The following is a 17,746-nucleotide window of genomic DNA, read 5'->3' on the forward strand; positions in this document are numbered from 1 at the left end:
GTGGATAAAAGCGGCGGTGGAATATTTATTTATTTATTTATTTATCTATCTATCTATTTATTTATTTATTCTTCCCTGTGATCTCCGGTCGAACATGGGCGCTACAAAGCGGAGTGAAATAAACAAACGTTCCTCGGTTTTGCTCTTCCAGGACTCTCGTAGCGGCGGGCTGTCACCGAGCTGCCTCCACGTTCCCCCCCGCTGCCTCCACAGGCGGGGAAGCGTGTGCCAGGCACCGGCTGCTGCCCGCGGTGCCCGCCCGGCGGCGGCGGGTCCGAGGCGGGCACCGCTCCTCCGCCGCTGGGGGGCGCTGCCGAGGGCGGCGCTGCGGCCCCTGTTGGTGGTGGGGAGCGGGGCTTAGCCCTGAGGCCCCGCCCCGCCACCACTCGGCGGGCTCGCGCCCGGGGCTCTGAGGCGGCCCTCGTGAGGGGGGAGCCCGGCCCTGAGGGGGAAAGGGCGGTGGTGAGGGGAGAGCCCGGCCCGCAGGGCACTGAGGGAGGTTGTTCTGGTCCCCTGCTTCTCCAGCGTGCCGCCACAAGCTGCATCGAGCCGTTAGGGTCTGGCTCGCTGCCTCTGAGGGGGTTCGTCCATTAGAGCTCAGGTCGGCTGCAGTGAGGTGTTTTTTTTTTTTTTTTTGCTGTCACAACTCCAGCCTCGCTTGTAGAAATTTACATTGCGGATCTCATGTTTGCAAGTAGATGGGTGGTTATAAACTCAGTTGGTCTCACGGTCCTTTTTCTGAGGCCTTTGGCCGGGTGTAAGGCGCTGTGTGTACAGAAGGTTTTGCTGGAGCTGGCAGGAATTTGCCATTTTCTTAATTTTTATCTTTTTGAAGGCAGTAGGCAAGGGCCAGTAGTTTAAAAACAAAGCAAGAAATCAGTTTGGGCAGGTACCAATTTTCTACCCCTAGACAATTGATGTAGTTCTAAATTGGGGAACATAACTTGCAGTCATCTCCATTTTCTACCACCTTTAGCTAGGCACAGTTGGTGGTTTAGGATCCCAACAATTGTGCCTGTCACCAGCAGACTGTGTCAGCACGCTATCGTTCAGGTCAGCAAGGCTGTGCGGATGGATGCTTTTTGTGTTAAACACCTAGAAATGCACAATGCTATTTGTATGCAGGTTGGGTGAAATGAATTCCTGTGCTTCACAGAGTGCATTTGACATAAATCCATCTGATGGATTCATCACAAATAACACGAACTATTTTTTTTTTCTGTCCAAAGCTAATAAACAACATTCCAGTGCAGCAAGTGCATTTATTCACTGCAGACTTGGAACTGTAGCAAAATGGAGAAATCTCAAAGCAGGTAAGTAATAATAGGATGCTGTCTTGTTAAAGACCTTGGCTACTTTTTTAATAACGACATCCTATGCATTTCATGGGATAGCAGAAAGTTATGGTCTCCATGGAATGTTATTAACCAGAACGTGTTCCTTTTCTAAATAAATAATAATTCAACAAACAACAACAACAACAAAAGACAAACAAAAGGATGACTCTGTGGGGGTTTATGTTATCATAACACTATAGTATAAAAAGAAATCTTCCTTGATCCTTAGACTTTAATACAAAACTTCTACATGTTTTATCAAAACTTGATTACTTGCCTTTGGAACAGTTTAGAAGGTTTTAGAGGTAATTGGACCTAACAGACATGTACGAAACCTTAGGCTGAAAACTACTTAACATAATTTTACAAAAGCCTTAAACCCTTTTCTTCAAGGTGCATACAGTTGCCTTTACTGCACATCTTTACGTGCAGAGAATTCTTTTGTCTTCCTGGATGGGGCCTACTCTTTCAGAAAATATTCAAACAGTATTTTATAGGAGCAGAAGGACTTCTGTCTCTTGAAAAATATAGGTCACTTTCTTTTGTTGGTTTTGTTTTATCTCCTTGCAGCTGGGTGGAACAAGGCAAAAATATTGTTTCCTCCTAGGCGGTTTTAACTAGTAAACTGTAGGAAACTGAGTTGTTTGTTTGTTTTCAGTGATTTATTCTTCATGCTGTGAATAGTTGTTCTGTTGAATTCCTGAAACTTATTAGTGTAGATTGTTCCAATAACTTCACGGAAACAAGATTTTTTTTTTTTTCTGACTGTAGCCATGTTTTTTCTAGCTCAGTTCAGGCAGTTACTAGGGTGAGATTTGAGACTGTTCTATTCTGTTGCCTGTTATGGAATTCAAGAATGTGTTTGTGGTTCTAATGTGCAAATTTTCAGGGTGGTGGCAGTATTTGTTTTGGGAAAGAAGCTTCAATACAACTGGTCCAGCAAGTTTTATCTGGTTAGATTTTTTTATTATTCTTGTTTTCAGGAATTTGTGAAGTCAAAATACTTAGAATTCATAAAAACATAAGTTATTTTTCAGATCAGAAGTACATGTGAAAGTAAACTATGATGGGTAAATATGCTTTATTTTGCTTTTTTAAGGATGGATTTGTGAAAATGGGAAGGATTTTTTTTTAAAGAATAAACACCTTTAGTTCAAATATAAGCAAGGCTAGGAAAGAGCTCCTAGTAAAAGTGCAGTACATATAAGTCAATTTCCAGTTAAAACGATCATTGAGAAGTTCTCACTTCAGTTCCCTAGTCCTCAAGATGTTCTTTTTGGTGTAGACAGAAAAGCTTCGTATGCTCAAGAATAAGGCAGAAAAACACATTCAAAACTTTCTGCAAAGGCCTTAATTTTTATTGTATACACACATGGGAGAGAAAGCGCAAATGTGTTTTAGTACCTTTTCATTTCAATTTCAGAGGAGAAAGGAATTGTCTCTATCTTGATTACACTGATTTGTCTTATTGCTCATCCTGGGTAGATGGCCTTAACGTTCCACAGATAAAGATAGTGAAAAATGCCTGACAGAGACAATAAATATATTTTAACATTGTGTAACTTCTATATGCGATTATAAAAATTTCAACAAATTAATATATTGAAATAATTAAGTTAATATAGCTTTATACAAAATATTTCTTCATTTTCTTTAAGATTAAAATGCCTTGAGGTGCATGAAATCCAACCACTACCTAGGCCTGAAATACACGCAGTTGGGCAATCTGTTGCTTCCCAGCATTCTGGACAGTTTCAGGACAGAGGTCATTACTGTCTGCATCAAGCTGGGTATACCTGGAATCAAGGAAGAAGGTTAAAAGAATTCCAGATCAGGTGATAAGTACATTACATACCTTTAACTGAACGGAGCAGGGGTGGAGGTCACAATTGAAGAAGTATGGGTTTAGTAGTACAAGTGAATGCTAAGACAAAGGTTTTATTCACAGGTCTGTCAGGCAGTTTTGAAGATGTCTTGTGGTAATGTGAGGACATGTATTAGCTCAGATTTCCTACATTTTTGATTTTCTAATGTAAACAATGACCACCTAACATTGTGTGTTATTAGAGGACTGCAAGGTATAATAACTTGGTCCTGCTCTCCTCTTGTGTTTCTTTATATTTGTTTGTTGAAGGAATCTTGACACAGATGGGATGGTAATTGTTTGGAGATCAAAAGCCTAGTACTTTGTTGAACAAATGGAGTTGATGTAGCAGCTCAGGCTTGCTGAAAGAGGGAGGCCCTCTTCATGGCTGCATGCTTTAATCCCTGTGTCAGCTTTCATGCTTATGGGGGCCATCTGTGAAGCAATTAACTCTTAAATCCATTTGAGAAAAAAAAAAAAAAAAGAGTGATAGTATCACAGTCCTAAATGAGTGAGCTGAACAGGCATCTGGAGAAGCAGAACTGCTGTGGGGGAGGTGGAAAGAAGGAACATCTCCCTGTTTCAGGGGTAAACATTAGATTGGCCCACTATTCTGGAAATGTGTCTGACAGGGCTGGTTAACCAGAGAAATAGTAGCATTACCTCTCCTAATCAGGAAAAAGGCAGCCCAGTTAATCGGCAGGCTGCTATTCAGTATCACTGAGTGTAACTGGGCTGCTTGAAAATAACTTGTCAGCCTAGGTTTCCTAGGCAAGTGTGTCACTGACCTCATTATGTTTGTTAAAGGTACTAACTTCATGATGTAGATATTTTGTATATGCATTTGATCTCTGTAAAGTCAGACCCTTAGTGTTATTACTGAAACTATCATAAAAGTTTGTGTTTTTACTGTTGCCTGTGAGTTAACGGTGGTAGAGTCCAAGGATGCTAAACTTTTCTTATATTCCAGATACCTAGAAAGGAAGTTCTTTTACCTGTGGACAAAAAAGACATTTGGACAAGTTCTTCCTTCCAGTGCAAGGTAGATGAAGTTCCAGAAATTTAGATGTGTTTTTTTTTTGGTATGGTTTAGTAATGTAACATTGGGTTAAGAGACTTGTGGCTGTCAAGAAAATCCTTGGGTGTCTTTTGTGTGTCATTTGAAGGTTTCCTTTGAATACTCCTCTTGCTCCTGTTTTTGTTTGTTTGTTTTAATAATTGTGGTTAAATTTCACTAACTCTTTTCAGAGGACCTGCAGTTGTCTTGATGAAGTTGAACTGTATGTGCATACAAATGATAGGGTATGAATGTGACACATGCTTTGAATGTAATGATTTTTCAAATTTATAAATAATCTGGAACACAAATAGATCTTGATCTTCAGTTCATTTCACTGTTTGCAGTGTTGTTCTTAATGTGTTTAACTGTATATGTTTTGCCGTGCTTTGCATCTGACTTCAAAATACCTGTGGCAGATGATTCATTTTTGTTGTTAGTGTACAGCTACTAAAAATCAACACTTTGATACTCTTTTCTGCTTTAGTTTTAATTTGCATGTTCATTCTTGTTTTACCACTCCCTTGGGAACTAAGGCAGTTACCAGTGGAAAGACCTGCATTTGTTTCAGTCGGAGTAAGATCAGACCCTTTGTTGCCCAGTTTCATTGTACTCTGTTAAAAGTATTCTGGCTGTGTCTGCCTTAGTTAGTATCCCTTATACTGAATTTGCATTACTTGCTTCCGCTGTGTAAATTCATGGCATTTTTTTTTTTTTAGAATGAGTGGAAATATATTTTCTAAAGTTCGGAAAGGAATATAAGTGATAATTAATTGCCTTTTTAGAATCAGGAGTTGCCTTCTCCACAGCTTTTATTTACAATGTTCTATTAGTGCACTGAGTAAAAAATAAATGTATAGCTTATTCTTTTCTTTTCTGTCTTCTTTTTCTTTTTCTTTTTCTTTTTTTTTTTTCCTGCTTAAGTGCTTGGAATGACTTAGCAACTTGGGGTAGGTAGCTATGAATTGCAACTTGTGAGAGGATTTGTGTGTGTTTCACTGACAAACATCAAGGTATTCTGGACCTAATCCTGTTGATATTATAGGCGAAACCAATTTCATGAAGTTAGTCTGGGCTTCTTGTATGCTTTTTGTTTGTTAGCTTGTGTGTTTCGTGGGTTCTTCCATTTTCCTTCGCTCCATCCAAAATACAAACAATTGAGGAAATTTTGGAAAGCATTCATATTCCAGCTGATGAGACTTCCACGTTGTAAAATGTTGGTCAGGTTGTTTTGACCGAAGGAAAAATGTTTCAGAGAATATTTAAAAGTAAGAAAGTGAATTGCTTGAATAATAGATGAGGACCCTTATTTTTAGTTAAAGAGAATTTTATCCTATAAGTGATCAAAATCCTAATTCCATCATATTGATTCTCTTCTACCTGAATGTTTAGTTGTTCACAGTTCACTTGAAATGTAGCATCACTTCTTACCTGGTCAGGTTTGGGAATTAAATTTGGGTGTAGAAGTGGAGGCTGTTCTTCTGGGGTTCAAAGGATTTGGAGGCCATATGTGACTTGCAAATCCATTTTGTGTGTTAGCTTCCATGCAGAAGGAGAAGGTAAACAAACAGATAAACAGCTTCATTTTTGGCATGGATAATGTGCAACTTCATGAAGTAGTTTTTAAGCTTATTTGAGTGTTCTTTGGGAAGATGTTAAATTCAGGATGACTTGAGATCAGTATGCTGCTTCTAAGAACACAATGGAAATATTAAAACATTATAAAATCTGCAAGCAGCTTTTGGTATTTATTTTGATATGTAAAATATTTTATGCTAAAATAACTGAGACCAAAATTGGCAAGGAAAATATTTGCATAGTTTAGTATTTAGAGCCAATGAACTGATTGCTTCTTGTCATACTTAAAGAGCCTTGGAATAGGGTGTAACAGTAGAGTAACACGCAATTACATGCTCTTAGGCTAATCAGACAAAATGAAAATCTGCATTGAACTTATTTGTGGTCAACCTGGAAATGTGTTTGAAGTTTCCCATGTCCAAATCTTTCACCTGCCTAGATGCTTTTATGATCAGAAGATTCTTCAAAAAACATTCAGAGTATGGAAGGAGTGGTGGCCTGTTTGCAGAGAAAGGAAGTTGATCCTCAGAGCTGACAACCACTACAGGTTTGTGAAATTGCTTTCTGTTACTGAGTGTATCTAGCTATATGAGAAATTTTCCTTAGGTTCTAAAGAAGCTGTTAATACCAATGAACAATTAATGTAGTAAAATGACAGCTCTAGGTCAAGAGCAATGTCTTAACTGTTTTTTTTTTTTTTTTTTTAAATATTTTTCTCTCTCTCTCTCCCCTCCCCTTTTTTTCTTAGGATGCAGTACATGTTTCTTATCCAGCGTATCTTTAGAGTGCAGCTGAACTTAAAAGGATCCTTCTTCTAGGCATTGGTAGCTGTTACATCAAATGGCTTTTTTTTTAAATATTTTTCAGGCAGTTACTCCACAATTTGATATTCAAAGCTTGGAGAGCTTATGTGTGCCAGCAACAGCAAAAGAGGATGAAATACTATGTTGCAGAGTCTCATGGTAAGTGTAGAAGGGAGGTAACTACCTTTATTTGGGGACTTGCTGAGGTAGGAGTTTCCAAGGGAAATGTTTGCACAGAATCTCTGTCCCTTCCATATGTCTGTGCATTTAACTGGAACTGGATTGGAATTCTCCATCAACTGTGCCTATAGAGATCAGATCCTTATTCCTCATGTTATAAACTTAGCCACACATATTTTACCTGTATTTGCTATTCTTTCCAGCTTCTGCCATGTAGTTGAAAAGAAGCCCAAGCTTTTGAAGTGGTCATAGTCTTATGTAGCTCCTTTCTTCTGCGTTGGATTTGTCCTGCTGGTGAAGTTGCCTATACTGGTTGCAACTTCCTTAAGTTTCAGGGAATATCAATTTCCATGAAAGGGAAGATGACTCCCTTTTAAACATGATACCATGATTTTGTTCTGTGTTGATTTACAAAATAAATTAACTGGTCTCTTTGCATATGAATGCTAATATTGGAATATTATGTGTTCTGGCATTTTGGAAACAAACTGATGGACTTTCTAGACTAATGTAATTACAGAAGCAGCTGTGTGTTACTTAGTCAAAATGATTGAAAAGTGATCTGTTTAAAGACAGGTCAAAACTTGATTTACCAGATCACAAAGAAATTTTCCAAATAAAAATATTTTTTGAGGGATAAATTTGAAGTAGTATAAAATCAGTGACATTTTCGATCATTTCTAATAACTTTGCTTCACTGATATCAGTTCTGACAAGCCAGACTTATATGAGGCAGGGCAGTGCACTGGATGATGTTGTAAGTTGGAATTCGTGACACTTCTGATTTAGGTGTGTGACTGGCTTGCTAAACAAACTTGGCTTGTTTCTGGTTGAGTTCTCTGTGATGTGGGAATAGCTTGAAAAGTTACTGATGAATTTTTTTTTGAACTAACCAAAGAGAATCCTGCAATTCTTATTTAAGAAGATTGTTATGCTGAGTATTGTTATCCAATTATACATCCTGTCAGAACCAAAGATAAAACAATGCCGTACTCTGATAATTCACACTGCTCTGAACATGTGGCATGATCCTATTGATGTTTCAGAGATCTTTCTTGTCCATTTGACTCCCTTTGCCGAGGTTGGATGGTTGTGGCTAGCTCTGGTGGCTGTCATTTTAGGGTTTCCCACGTGGTGTCACTGCAGGCTGCGGGGACTGGAGCTCGGCAGCAGATGGTGTTATGGGGTGCTTAAAAATGCCAGATTGTTGCATGAACTCAAGATGCTGTCATTTTTTGTTATGCACAGCAAAGAAGCAAAAGCTACTCAGGACCTGGCAGCATTGGCTGATTTATGTTGATGTTCAAAGGACAAAACAAAGTATGCACACTGTGGCACTGGCATTCAGGGAAAGAAGCTGTTTGCGGTAAGAATGGAATGGAAACAGGCAGGGAGGCACTGACCACAAGGCTGTGTTTTTTAACTCATGTTCTGTGATCTTTTCCTACAGTGGCTTTGTTTCATGTTTGATTTTTACTTGAATTCTTCCAGTATGCCTATAAACCGTGAATTTAAAGGGTGGTTATTCATACCTTTTCCAGTGAGAGCAAGGTGTTTTCTTGCATAAAACTATGGAACCTTCTATTGAATGTCTGTAACATTGCTTTGGCAGCATATCATGGGCAGTGTGGAGAAGACGATGCTATCAGAACCATGCTGGACGTAAAATGAACGTTTTGGCTCTGCAGCATTGGGCCCAGAGCCTACAGTTTCGAGTAAGTCCTAGTAACTCCTGCTGCTACCATTTCTAATGTTTAAATTGCACACAGATGTGACTAATACATTGCAGATCAATTAAAAAAAAAAAAAGGATTTCTAATGGGAAAAGTGTGAAAGCATCAAACAAAAAAAAGGAAAAATGTTTGCTATGGAAATTCTTTGTGTCTCTACCTTTTCTACACTGATGCTGCTTTGGGTGTTTGAATGGATTGGAGTGAGAGAGCAGCCTATAAATGTAGGAGGAACGTGAGGATATAAAATCAGCCTCCTAAAGAATGGTTTACTTGGGAAATGGTTTACTTGGGTAACCTCATTGCTCACGGCTTCCACTCTTGTACTTATGGAGAGTTCTTTGTTCTACTTCTCTAATGTTGTCTGTTCCTCTCTCCCCCCTTGCTGGCCTCCCTCAATTGTCCTGTCAGGCTTGGTTGCAGTGGCGAGAGCTCTATTTATACATCCAGAGTGACAAGCAGAAGGAGACTAAGGCAGTAACTCACCATCTGCACGTGGAATTGAAGAAAAGCATGAAAGCATGGCTGGGGTACTTAGAACTTCACAGAGCAAAGAAATGTCAGAACGGTGAGTGAAAATGGTGACTTAGGGCAGAATAGCTCAGCCCCCTTGCTTAGGGCAGAGCAGTGTTTATTCTAGGAGACACCGTGGTGCTTCTTGTTATTGCTGTCCCAACAGATGGTGAGATCCAACTTGAGCTGTACGTTGCCACAGACCTGGCTAGCTGAGGTTCTGTACTGAACTGTGAGGAAGATCACCTCCTTTCCATGTGATTTAGAAGAAAATGCTTTACTGTTCCCATGATGAAAACTTGCACATTGCAGATTATGTTGTAAGATGTGTGAGAAGGATATATTTGGGGCTATTATCAGTTAATCTGTGTGAAGATTTTTTTCGTAATCAGACAAATCGCAGCTCCTACAGGATGGTAAAGATTATTACAGCAGTTCTTTTGTTTCTCCCTTGAAATCACTGGGACAAGTTCAGACATTTGCGTGAATGCCTTTTGATTAGTGGTAGTGGAAAGACTTCAGCTTGGCTATCAGGACACTAGTAACAGCAGAATGCTGAAAAGTGAGCTTGTGTATTGCACAGTGGCACTTGTTAAATCAAGGGAAACTCATTTCCCTTCTTGAATCAGTACTATGTGTTTCTGCTTTAAAACCGCCTTTGTGATCAAAAAGAAGAATGTAGTCCATAGCTGAGTGTTAACTGAATTCTTACCACTGTTTTCCAGTGCTAGGAGCTTCTGTTGCTTCGGAACCTGAAATAAATTAGTCCAGGACATGATAATTCACGAGTAATTTGTGTGTTTGTTTTCTAGAGCTAGCTCAAGAGCATCACCAAGGCAGGATAATCCGTCAGTGTTTCTCAAATTGGCGGCAGTCATGGGAGTGCAGGAGAAGAGCACATGCTCAACAAAAGGAGATAGAAAAACTATCAGCGAGGATTGCATTATGGAGAGCTTTTGCACACTGGAAGCATTGTATCCATTTTCTATTGAGTTGCTAGCATTACTGCAGTGGGAGGATCTGGTTAATAAGCCGGAATATCATACAGTAGCACAGGTAACAAACATATCATTAGAAGGATGTATGTAAGGCTCTATTAACAATTAATAAAACTTGCAATCATAGTATGTTAGCCTTTTGATAGCTAAGTGCCTGCAAGAGAAAAATCTGCCTGCATATGAAAAAAATCTGTCATACTGACAGCATAAGTTACAATGAGATTGATTTTTATACTGTTCTTGTGTCAGAATTTTTCTTGAGCTGTCCTGTTGGCTACTACAGAACAGTGAATCAGAAATGTGTTGTGTTAAGCCTGCAAAATCTAAAACTTGACTGTAATCAAAATATCTCCCTACAAATAACAGTGCAGGAAATTCAAATGTTGAAGTACATTTAGATGAAGATGTAGTTCCATTCTGTGGGAGGAGGTTGTATATTTATCAGGATGTGTGTTTGTGTAAAAGATGCTTTAACTCAGTAACAGATGTTGTACTGTGTGTGGAAGAGACCCAGCAGTGGGAGCTGGCTGAAAAACATCACAGGCATCATCTGCTGGTAAGAGCACTGTTACGTCACGTGGAAGAGGTTGTGGAGAGAATTCAAATACTTGTGACTGGCATTGTGCCATGAACACTAACAATGGTGCACGGGTGTTAAGTGGGGGATGTTTTTGCCATGGTGAGTTTCCAAAACAGGTTTCCAAATTCCAGATGTTACAGAATGCCAGTTGAATCCAGATAGGAAGTTAGTTGCCTCACAGTAAAACCCTGGGAATGTGGAGGGGAATTTTGGAGAAGCGATGACTTGTGAGAGGAGATGCATGGTTTTGTTGATGATAAGATGCTAAATTTTAGATATTGTAAGGAGTAGCATCAAATGTAGGTTGTGATATGTAGCCAGTTCTAAACTGATGAGTGCTTGCTGACTTGGATTTTGTGAAAGTTGTGTACATTTCTTTCTATTACAGAAACTTGGGTTTAAGGGTCTTCAGCAGAATGTTATGAACACTCGTCTTCAGCAAATGAGAAAAAATCTGTCATACCGTCAGTATCAGATTACAGTGAGTTTGACTTTGTGCACTTCTTGTGTCAGAGTTTTTCCTGAGCTGTCCTATTGGTGTCTACTTCCAGCTACAAAATATTTCTTGTTAAAATAGTGGCTTTGTTTCTAAATGCTAATAGCCACAGAAAATCTCTTGCCTAAATCAACTGGCCATCTTTGGTATGTTATTTTAGTTTTGTGATTTTAATGTTTATCGTGACTTTTTATTTTGCCAGAACAAATTATAGCAGGTCATAGACGAAGTTTGTGTTATGGGACAGTGCAGCCTGCTGCAACAATGGTTGCCCACTGCATGCAGTTTTAATAGGACACTTAATCTCTCTTTGCATTCTTCTCCTTCCTTTTATAGCTCTGTTTTTCATATCTTTGTTGCTCCGTTTCAGGTGCTGCAGAAGTTCTGGAACCTCTGGAAGTCCCGTTTGGAAGAGAAGGAGGAAGAACAACAGCAGGCCTTAACATCCTTGGCTCATGCACGTTACAGGTATGCAGAGAAATATTCATATAAGTTTATATAATTGTGGGATTTGTGAGCCTTTGGTTCAGTTTTAAAATCTGCTAATACCTTTAGGAGCATGATCTTCTTGATGCAAATTGCTCTCATGTTTTCTGTGAATAATAGACAGTTGATAGCTCCTGCCCCTCTGTGAAGTGTGAGGGGGAGATGGAATAAGCCTAGCTATGAGACTCTTGATACTGAATACAAAAACTGGAAGTTGTCCTGGTAAGAGCAGTAGGTAGTCAGAGCTCAAAATTCTTGCTGCCACTTTATTTTGGGAGATTTTCTGATTTTTGATTCAGCTTAGCAGGGGAGAGCAAGATCTTTACCAGACAGGTCTGTGCTACTCAGTGCAGCATGCTGTCTTGTATAGTGCACAGATCCTGAAGCTAGAGCTGAAACTGAAAACATTTCAACCACAGTATTGTGGTGTTGCTCTCAAACAAATGAAACCTATTGAGATATCCCCAAGTGAGCATGTTAGTGCAATAAACCACATAGATTTGCTTGGTTTAAATGAGGTTCAGGGTAATAAGGGAATGAAGAGAAACCTTGCTGTGCCATGCATGCTTATAGGTGACGTTCTTTATCTGTTGTTCTTTTATCTGTTTAGCACACCTCATGTTCAAAAAGACATTTGATTTTTCTACAGTTCAGAGAACTACGTTGCAGCCTAATCAGAATCTTCCACACCATGAAATCTCTATCTCATTTCTTCTAATCCTCCCAGCAGGGTTGGTTGAGAGTTGTAAAACTTCCTTGATTAAGAGAGACAGTTAGACTGCTTCAAAGTAGCCTCTTCAGTTGCAAGATTCAGAGTGAAGCTTGGTGTCTAACTTGGAGTGGATAGCAGTGTTGCCCATAATTTGGCTTGGTTTTGGGCAGGAAAGGTTAAAAGGACTGAAATTACAAATAGTTCTGCAATTCAGTCTATTGAAGAAAATAGAAAAATGATTTTCTGCTGGTCTGTTGTTGGTGAAGTGTAGCTTTTATATTTTTTTGTGCATTTTTATATTTTTTGTGCTTTTTAATTCTTATTTTCTTTAGCAACTACTCGGATGCTTTCTTCTAATTCTTCTTTGCTGGAATAACTGATCACTAGGCATTGTCTTTTTACCCAATGCAGTTTTGGTTTTGATTTCAGGACCTCTCTTACAGTTCATGAACATAGCAGTGTTCATAATCCCTATGAATAGCACTGGATTACATGAGTGTATCCAAAGTAAATGATTACAAGCTACTTGTGTCATCATACATTAATGAGACAGATTATTTTGTATTTTCTTCTGTGAGAGAAGTCATCAATGCATTTTCAATGTTAGAACCAAACCCATAAAGGCAAATGTGTGTAATCTATTCTGAACTGACTAGGGTTATTTATTTGAGATAGTGTTGTTCTAAATCCCTTAGGAAACAGAGACTGTGGAAATTTTCAGAAAAGGAGTCAGGCTGGTTTGCACCTCTTTAGAGACAGTAAGTCAAAACTAATAGACATTTGGGGAATAAAATCTTGGCACCCTTTCAGGCATGGAAGTAGTTTAAGAGCCGTGAACAACACTGGAGAGAGATGAAAAAAGTGTTACTGTTCTTCCACACAGATTTAGGATTGTTCTTATGAAATTAGTTTGTTATGGATGGTGTTTTGGGCTGCTTCAATGAGTCTTTAATAAAGACTCATTTATAAGTCTTTATAAGACTTATAAGTTTTATAAGATTCACTTAGGTTGCCTGATGAAAATAGAAATGCTCCGTGTAAAGAGTTCTTCAGGAGTCTTAGCTGCTTGTTCTTAATTTGTGGAAAAATGATTTCTTGATGTCTTGACTTCAGGATCACTTCGGTTTTGTTCAGAGGTCACTGAAGAAATATTACTCTGGTTACCTACCTTACAGTCAGTTGCAGTATGTGCAGTTAGATTCAATATGAAACAAACAAGATGTATCTGTAAACTTCAATTTTGGCTCCAAGACCAGCGTGATACTCATAGGAATAGAACCCAAACTCACAATGATGATATTGATTGTTTCACAAGTTTGGTCTTGCGCCAAAATAAATCAGTTACAATTCCTAGAGTTACTCCAGTTTAAGTTAGGAAGATTCCCAGTAATTTCACACTGCAGCTTCAGAGTTGCTTGTTGATTCTGCTGTCTATTGAAGTAAACGGATGCCATAGGTTCTCATCACCTCTTTAAAATTCAGCCATTAGCCTTTGTCTCAGGGTAATGATTTATCTTACTGATTACGTTTATGGAGCCTCAGACATGCCCAGCAATTATAAGATTGTGCATTTGTTCATTGTGGAAATCGGAGGGGGATGGAAATACTGATGGAGAGAAAGAAATGTTAATCTTTTCTGGGACTCCTTAAAGACCTTACCTTGGCTTGTATTCTTAGCCTTGGATTCAGCCCTAACCCTTCAGTTAGGGTCCCAACTTCTCGTGCAATTAAACCCTATCTCTCATTTTCTGTATTAGAAAACTAAGTTTTTTTCTTTTCTTGGAATGTTTATGTTTGGAAACAGTCTTAGAATGAATCTACTCCTTGGACACTTTCCTGCATAAACTGGGAGGGGAAAAATGTTCTTTTAGCATTGAATCCTGTTTCCTAGTAGACTTGGGAGCTTACAGCTTTCATTTGCAGAGGACAGTCACATCCTCTGTTTTAGATTGCTGTGTTTCTGTCAGAAGCCTGGTTTCACAACTGAAAAACAAGCTGTAGGAAGCTTGGTTTTCATTGGATATCGGCTTGCTTTTTGTGAGAGTAACAAGTAGGTTTGGAGTGCATTTCTGCAAGCAAGTGGGAATTTTTCCACCCTGTGTTAGAGTGCAGCAGTGGTGTGTTAGCTTATCTTCTGCAGACAAGGAGAGAGAGAAGGCTGAAAGTCCCAGGAGGATAAGCTCTGTGAAAATGAGTTGTAGCATGAAATTACTGCACTGTAATTTATGCCTCTCATCAGGAAGAGGATGAATAAATACCTGGTTCAAAGGTTTCATCGATTCTGTAGCTGTACCTTGATTCCGTAAGCCAGAAATGTTTTTGCATGCAATCTTTTCTCTTTAGAAGAGTATAAATGAAGTCTTATTTCCTGAACATACAATTGTAAGAAGTGTGTTCCTTGTTCATATGTGTGGAGCTGCTTTCCAACCAGATCTAAGTAAAACTTTCATGACAGTTTGCCAGAACTCAACTTCCCTGTTGATCTCTGACGCACATATGTGCAGTTTCATATGTCAGTGCCCCAGCTGCTGCATCTGGTGATCAGGAGATACCCCAGAAGAGCCATCAATTGAGATTTGTGACCGTCTGCTGATCAAAGATGCTCTTGTTGGCAGCTACCTGTACCCTCCAGAAAGACTCACTTAACTCATGTTGTTTACTATAAATTTGAAATGACTTGTAATAGCCACCTACTAAAAATCACCTGCTAAGAGCCTGAAGTGTATTTTGAGCTAAGTAGAGAAGGGCTGGGACTTGCTGACAATCTAATTAGTATACCCACATGATTAAGTTTTAGAAATAACAGATGTAGTTTTGAGTGGGTGTTAGTTCTACTAGACTAACTCAAACTTCTGGACTGCGACACTTCTACCATGTGTGTTCTGTGTGAGAGCATATAGTTGTTAATCACAAATACATATTTGTTGCAACTTTGGGATACTATTTGATAATAAGTCTTGTGCATCCCTGGGAGGAGGCAGGCCAGAAAGGAAGGTTTATCTCCATCTACAAAGAAAAAAGCTTTGATAATGATGGCAACTAACTTTGCCTTGTTTATAAAGAGGCTTTGGTAGAATTCATTTTGAAATTCGTAAAATAAGTTGTCTGAATTATCTTCTGTGCTGATATTCTCCCTCTTTGCTTTCAGGAAGATGTTGATGAGACGGATATTTGACACGTGGTTGTTGAAGGCGTGCAAGGAGCAAGAATACAGAATGGAAGAGAAAAAGGTAAAAGTAATTCTTTTGCCTGGTCTTGCTCAGGAAATAGAGGGAATGATTTCTTGTTCACTGTTTTGAACATCAGTTAATGTGAGATGGGCTTTGTGTTGTAAATACCTTTCTCTCTGGTGGTGGTAGTGAATCACATCAGGGAATGCATTGCAACAAATATTTGCTAATCACCATTTTAAGTTAAGCTGCTTATTAATAAATATAATCCAACTGTTATTGTTAACAGATAACTATTCATGCTATTCATTCTCTTATTCCCTCACATAGTGTAAATATATGCTCTCATTCTGTTTTGTAGTTAACCTGGTTGAAACAATAACAATAAAGAGGAGTCACCCCAGCTAGTTCCCCACCCTAGCTATAAGTACGGGGTTGTGCAAAAACAGTAGTGGCTTCTAGGTTGGTGTCCAGGAAGTCCCTCAAGGGGTCTTTCATTTCCTAAGGTGTAAATATAATCCTGTAGTTTTTTATATATCAGCCACTGCCTTATTTTATGTGGTGAGCTGCACAACTCGTAGTCAAAGGTAATGTGTGCTGGTGGCCTTGTGGAGATAGGGCTGGCTCTTGGTGTTCTGAGTTTATCTGCTCATACATATTCAACAGGACTTGTTTCTTGAGCTTATCAGTTCTTGGAGTCTTTCACATGCTGCTTATCAGCTTCTGTGTTTCCTCTTTGGTCTTCTGTTTTCTGGTAACAGTTTCTCCATCCACGTACATAGAAATGTGTAGAACACTATTCACACAAGCTCACAGCAAAGGGACTTTGATGTGTCCATTGTTGCTCAAATAAAAAAGATGAAAACACATGGGAGACAGTTCTATGCCTGTCAACTTTTGAAGAATTGTCTTCTGTTGTTTGCAGCTGGCCTGTGTCACAAATTTATTACCACCTTCTCTCCATTATAGGCTATATTTCATTTTGAAAGGCAACTGCTCGTTTGCTTCTGGTGCCTCTGGTGTAGAAGAACAGCTGCACGTCTGGAAGAGAAAAAGGGGTTGGCTTGTGCAAGAGATCACTACAGGGACCTGCTGCTGCTAAAGGCTTTTTGTCTGTGGAAACAAAAAACTCAAGAGAGAAAAATGGAGTAAGAAGTTCTTTAGAAGGGAGAATTATTTGGATTAGCCTTGTGGCGGCCCACTTCTGACAAAGCAGTATTTAATTCTTAGTCACTGACTTCGTATTTGTGCTTTAGATTCTATTGGTTTGTCTTTTACTTAGTATACTGAAGATAGCGAGCGTGGACATGTCTGTGCTAGAGGTGTCTAGTAACATGGATTGTATTGGAGAAGAAATAATTCAATCATTTTTCCCATAGGAGGCTCAAGGAGAGCCAAGCCCTAAGATTTCACTATTCAAAGTGTCTGCAGCAGTCTTGGAACAAGTGGAGAAAGGTGAGAGAGTTAACATATGGCTAAATGCTTGAAATTGGATTGCTTGTACCCATTAAAGGAAATGGTTGATTTTAAATACTAGTCATTCCTAAGTTTTCCTCTCTTGCCAAGTGGCTGGAACAGGAATTGTGTAGCGAATAAAGGGAGTTCTTCCCGTTCATTTGTTCAGGGATAGTGAGAATAGAACTAGAACTTTTGAGATTTATCTGAGAATGTAACCAGCATTAGTGTGATCAGATTGTTCCTAGTCAATGCCAATTATGTCCTTTGCAAAGCTTTATTTAAGTTAGAAATTTGCAGTAAGTCTGTGGTGTATGGCTTATAGTTATGCACAGGTCATAGCAGGCAATATCAGGTAGCATTTCATTTTTATGCCATCTCTTGCCATGGCATAGTATAGCAAATGCGTCTTTGAGAGGGTTCCTGAAAAAGGATGGGAAAAAAGGCATCAACTAGCCTTTTTGAGAGGAATAGCAGAGTGCAGGACTAGTTTGAAAACCTTTCATAGCAAGAAAAAGAAGTGCTGTTTCACCAGAGATTAGAAGTGATCCTTTTCCCTCTGCTCTTTGCCATTGCTAGATTCCCCTCCATCACATATCTGTTCAATCTCTGCCTTTTTTTTCTCTGTGTAGTATGTGGGACATCGGTGTGAGAAATGGACAAAGCTGGTGCAAGCAGATATGCACTATCAGCACACACTACTGAGCAAGACATTGGCAGCCTGGAAGGTAAGAGAGAATGACACTTTGTGGAACTTGTCTGTGTGTGCTGAAATGGCAAATAACAA

At 39.1% G+C, this 17,746-nt stretch overlaps 1 protein-coding gene across 9 annotated transcripts in view; it reads left to right on the forward strand.

The window, feature by feature from the left end:
• SFI1 (SFI1 centrin binding protein) overlaps nucleotides 1–17,746 on the forward strand; it is a 34,995-nt gene that overhangs the window by 427 nt on the left and 16,822 nt on the right. For 2 of the 9 annotated variants that reach the window (XM_072024172.1, XM_072024171.1), the window contains exons 2-17: nucleotides 1,230–1,313; nucleotides 2,996–3,172; nucleotides 4,172–4,243; nucleotides 6,276–6,383; nucleotides 6,704–6,798; nucleotides 8,068–8,185; nucleotides 8,432–8,534; nucleotides 8,961–9,117; nucleotides 9,875–10,036; nucleotides 10,546–10,616; nucleotides 11,029–11,121; nucleotides 11,507–11,604; nucleotides 15,483–15,564; nucleotides 16,474–16,652; nucleotides 16,884–16,959; nucleotides 17,592–17,687. In XM_072024172.1, coding sequence (XP_071880273.1) covers nucleotides 1,294–1,313; nucleotides 2,996–3,172; nucleotides 4,172–4,243; nucleotides 6,276–6,383; nucleotides 6,704–6,798; nucleotides 8,068–8,185; nucleotides 8,432–8,534; nucleotides 8,961–9,117; nucleotides 9,875–10,036; nucleotides 10,546–10,616; nucleotides 11,029–11,121; nucleotides 11,507–11,604; nucleotides 15,483–15,564; nucleotides 16,474–16,652; nucleotides 16,884–16,959; nucleotides 17,592–17,687 — 1,707 coding nt within the window. In that variant the 5' untranslated portion in view covers nucleotides 1,230–1,293. Of the gene's footprint in view, nucleotides 1–4; nucleotides 602–1,018; nucleotides 1,054–1,229; nucleotides 1,314–2,995; nucleotides 3,173–3,716; nucleotides 3,790–4,171; nucleotides 4,244–6,178; nucleotides 6,384–6,703; nucleotides 6,799–8,067; nucleotides 8,186–8,431; nucleotides 8,535–8,960; nucleotides 9,118–9,874; nucleotides 10,037–10,545; nucleotides 10,617–11,028; nucleotides 11,122–11,506; nucleotides 11,605–15,482; nucleotides 15,565–16,473; nucleotides 16,653–16,883; nucleotides 16,960–17,591; nucleotides 17,688–17,746 lie in introns of those variants that run through there. The other 7 variants (XM_072024175.1, XM_072024176.1, XM_027469700.3 and 4 more) reach the window with 6 other exon arrangements.

Source organism: Anas platyrhynchos, chromosome 16 (assembly GCF_047663525.1).
Source record: "Anas platyrhynchos isolate ZD024472 breed Pekin duck chromosome 16, IASCAAS_PekinDuck_T2T, whole genome shotgun sequence".
NCBI lineage: Eukaryota > Metazoa > Chordata > Aves > Anseriformes > Anatidae > Anas > Anas platyrhynchos.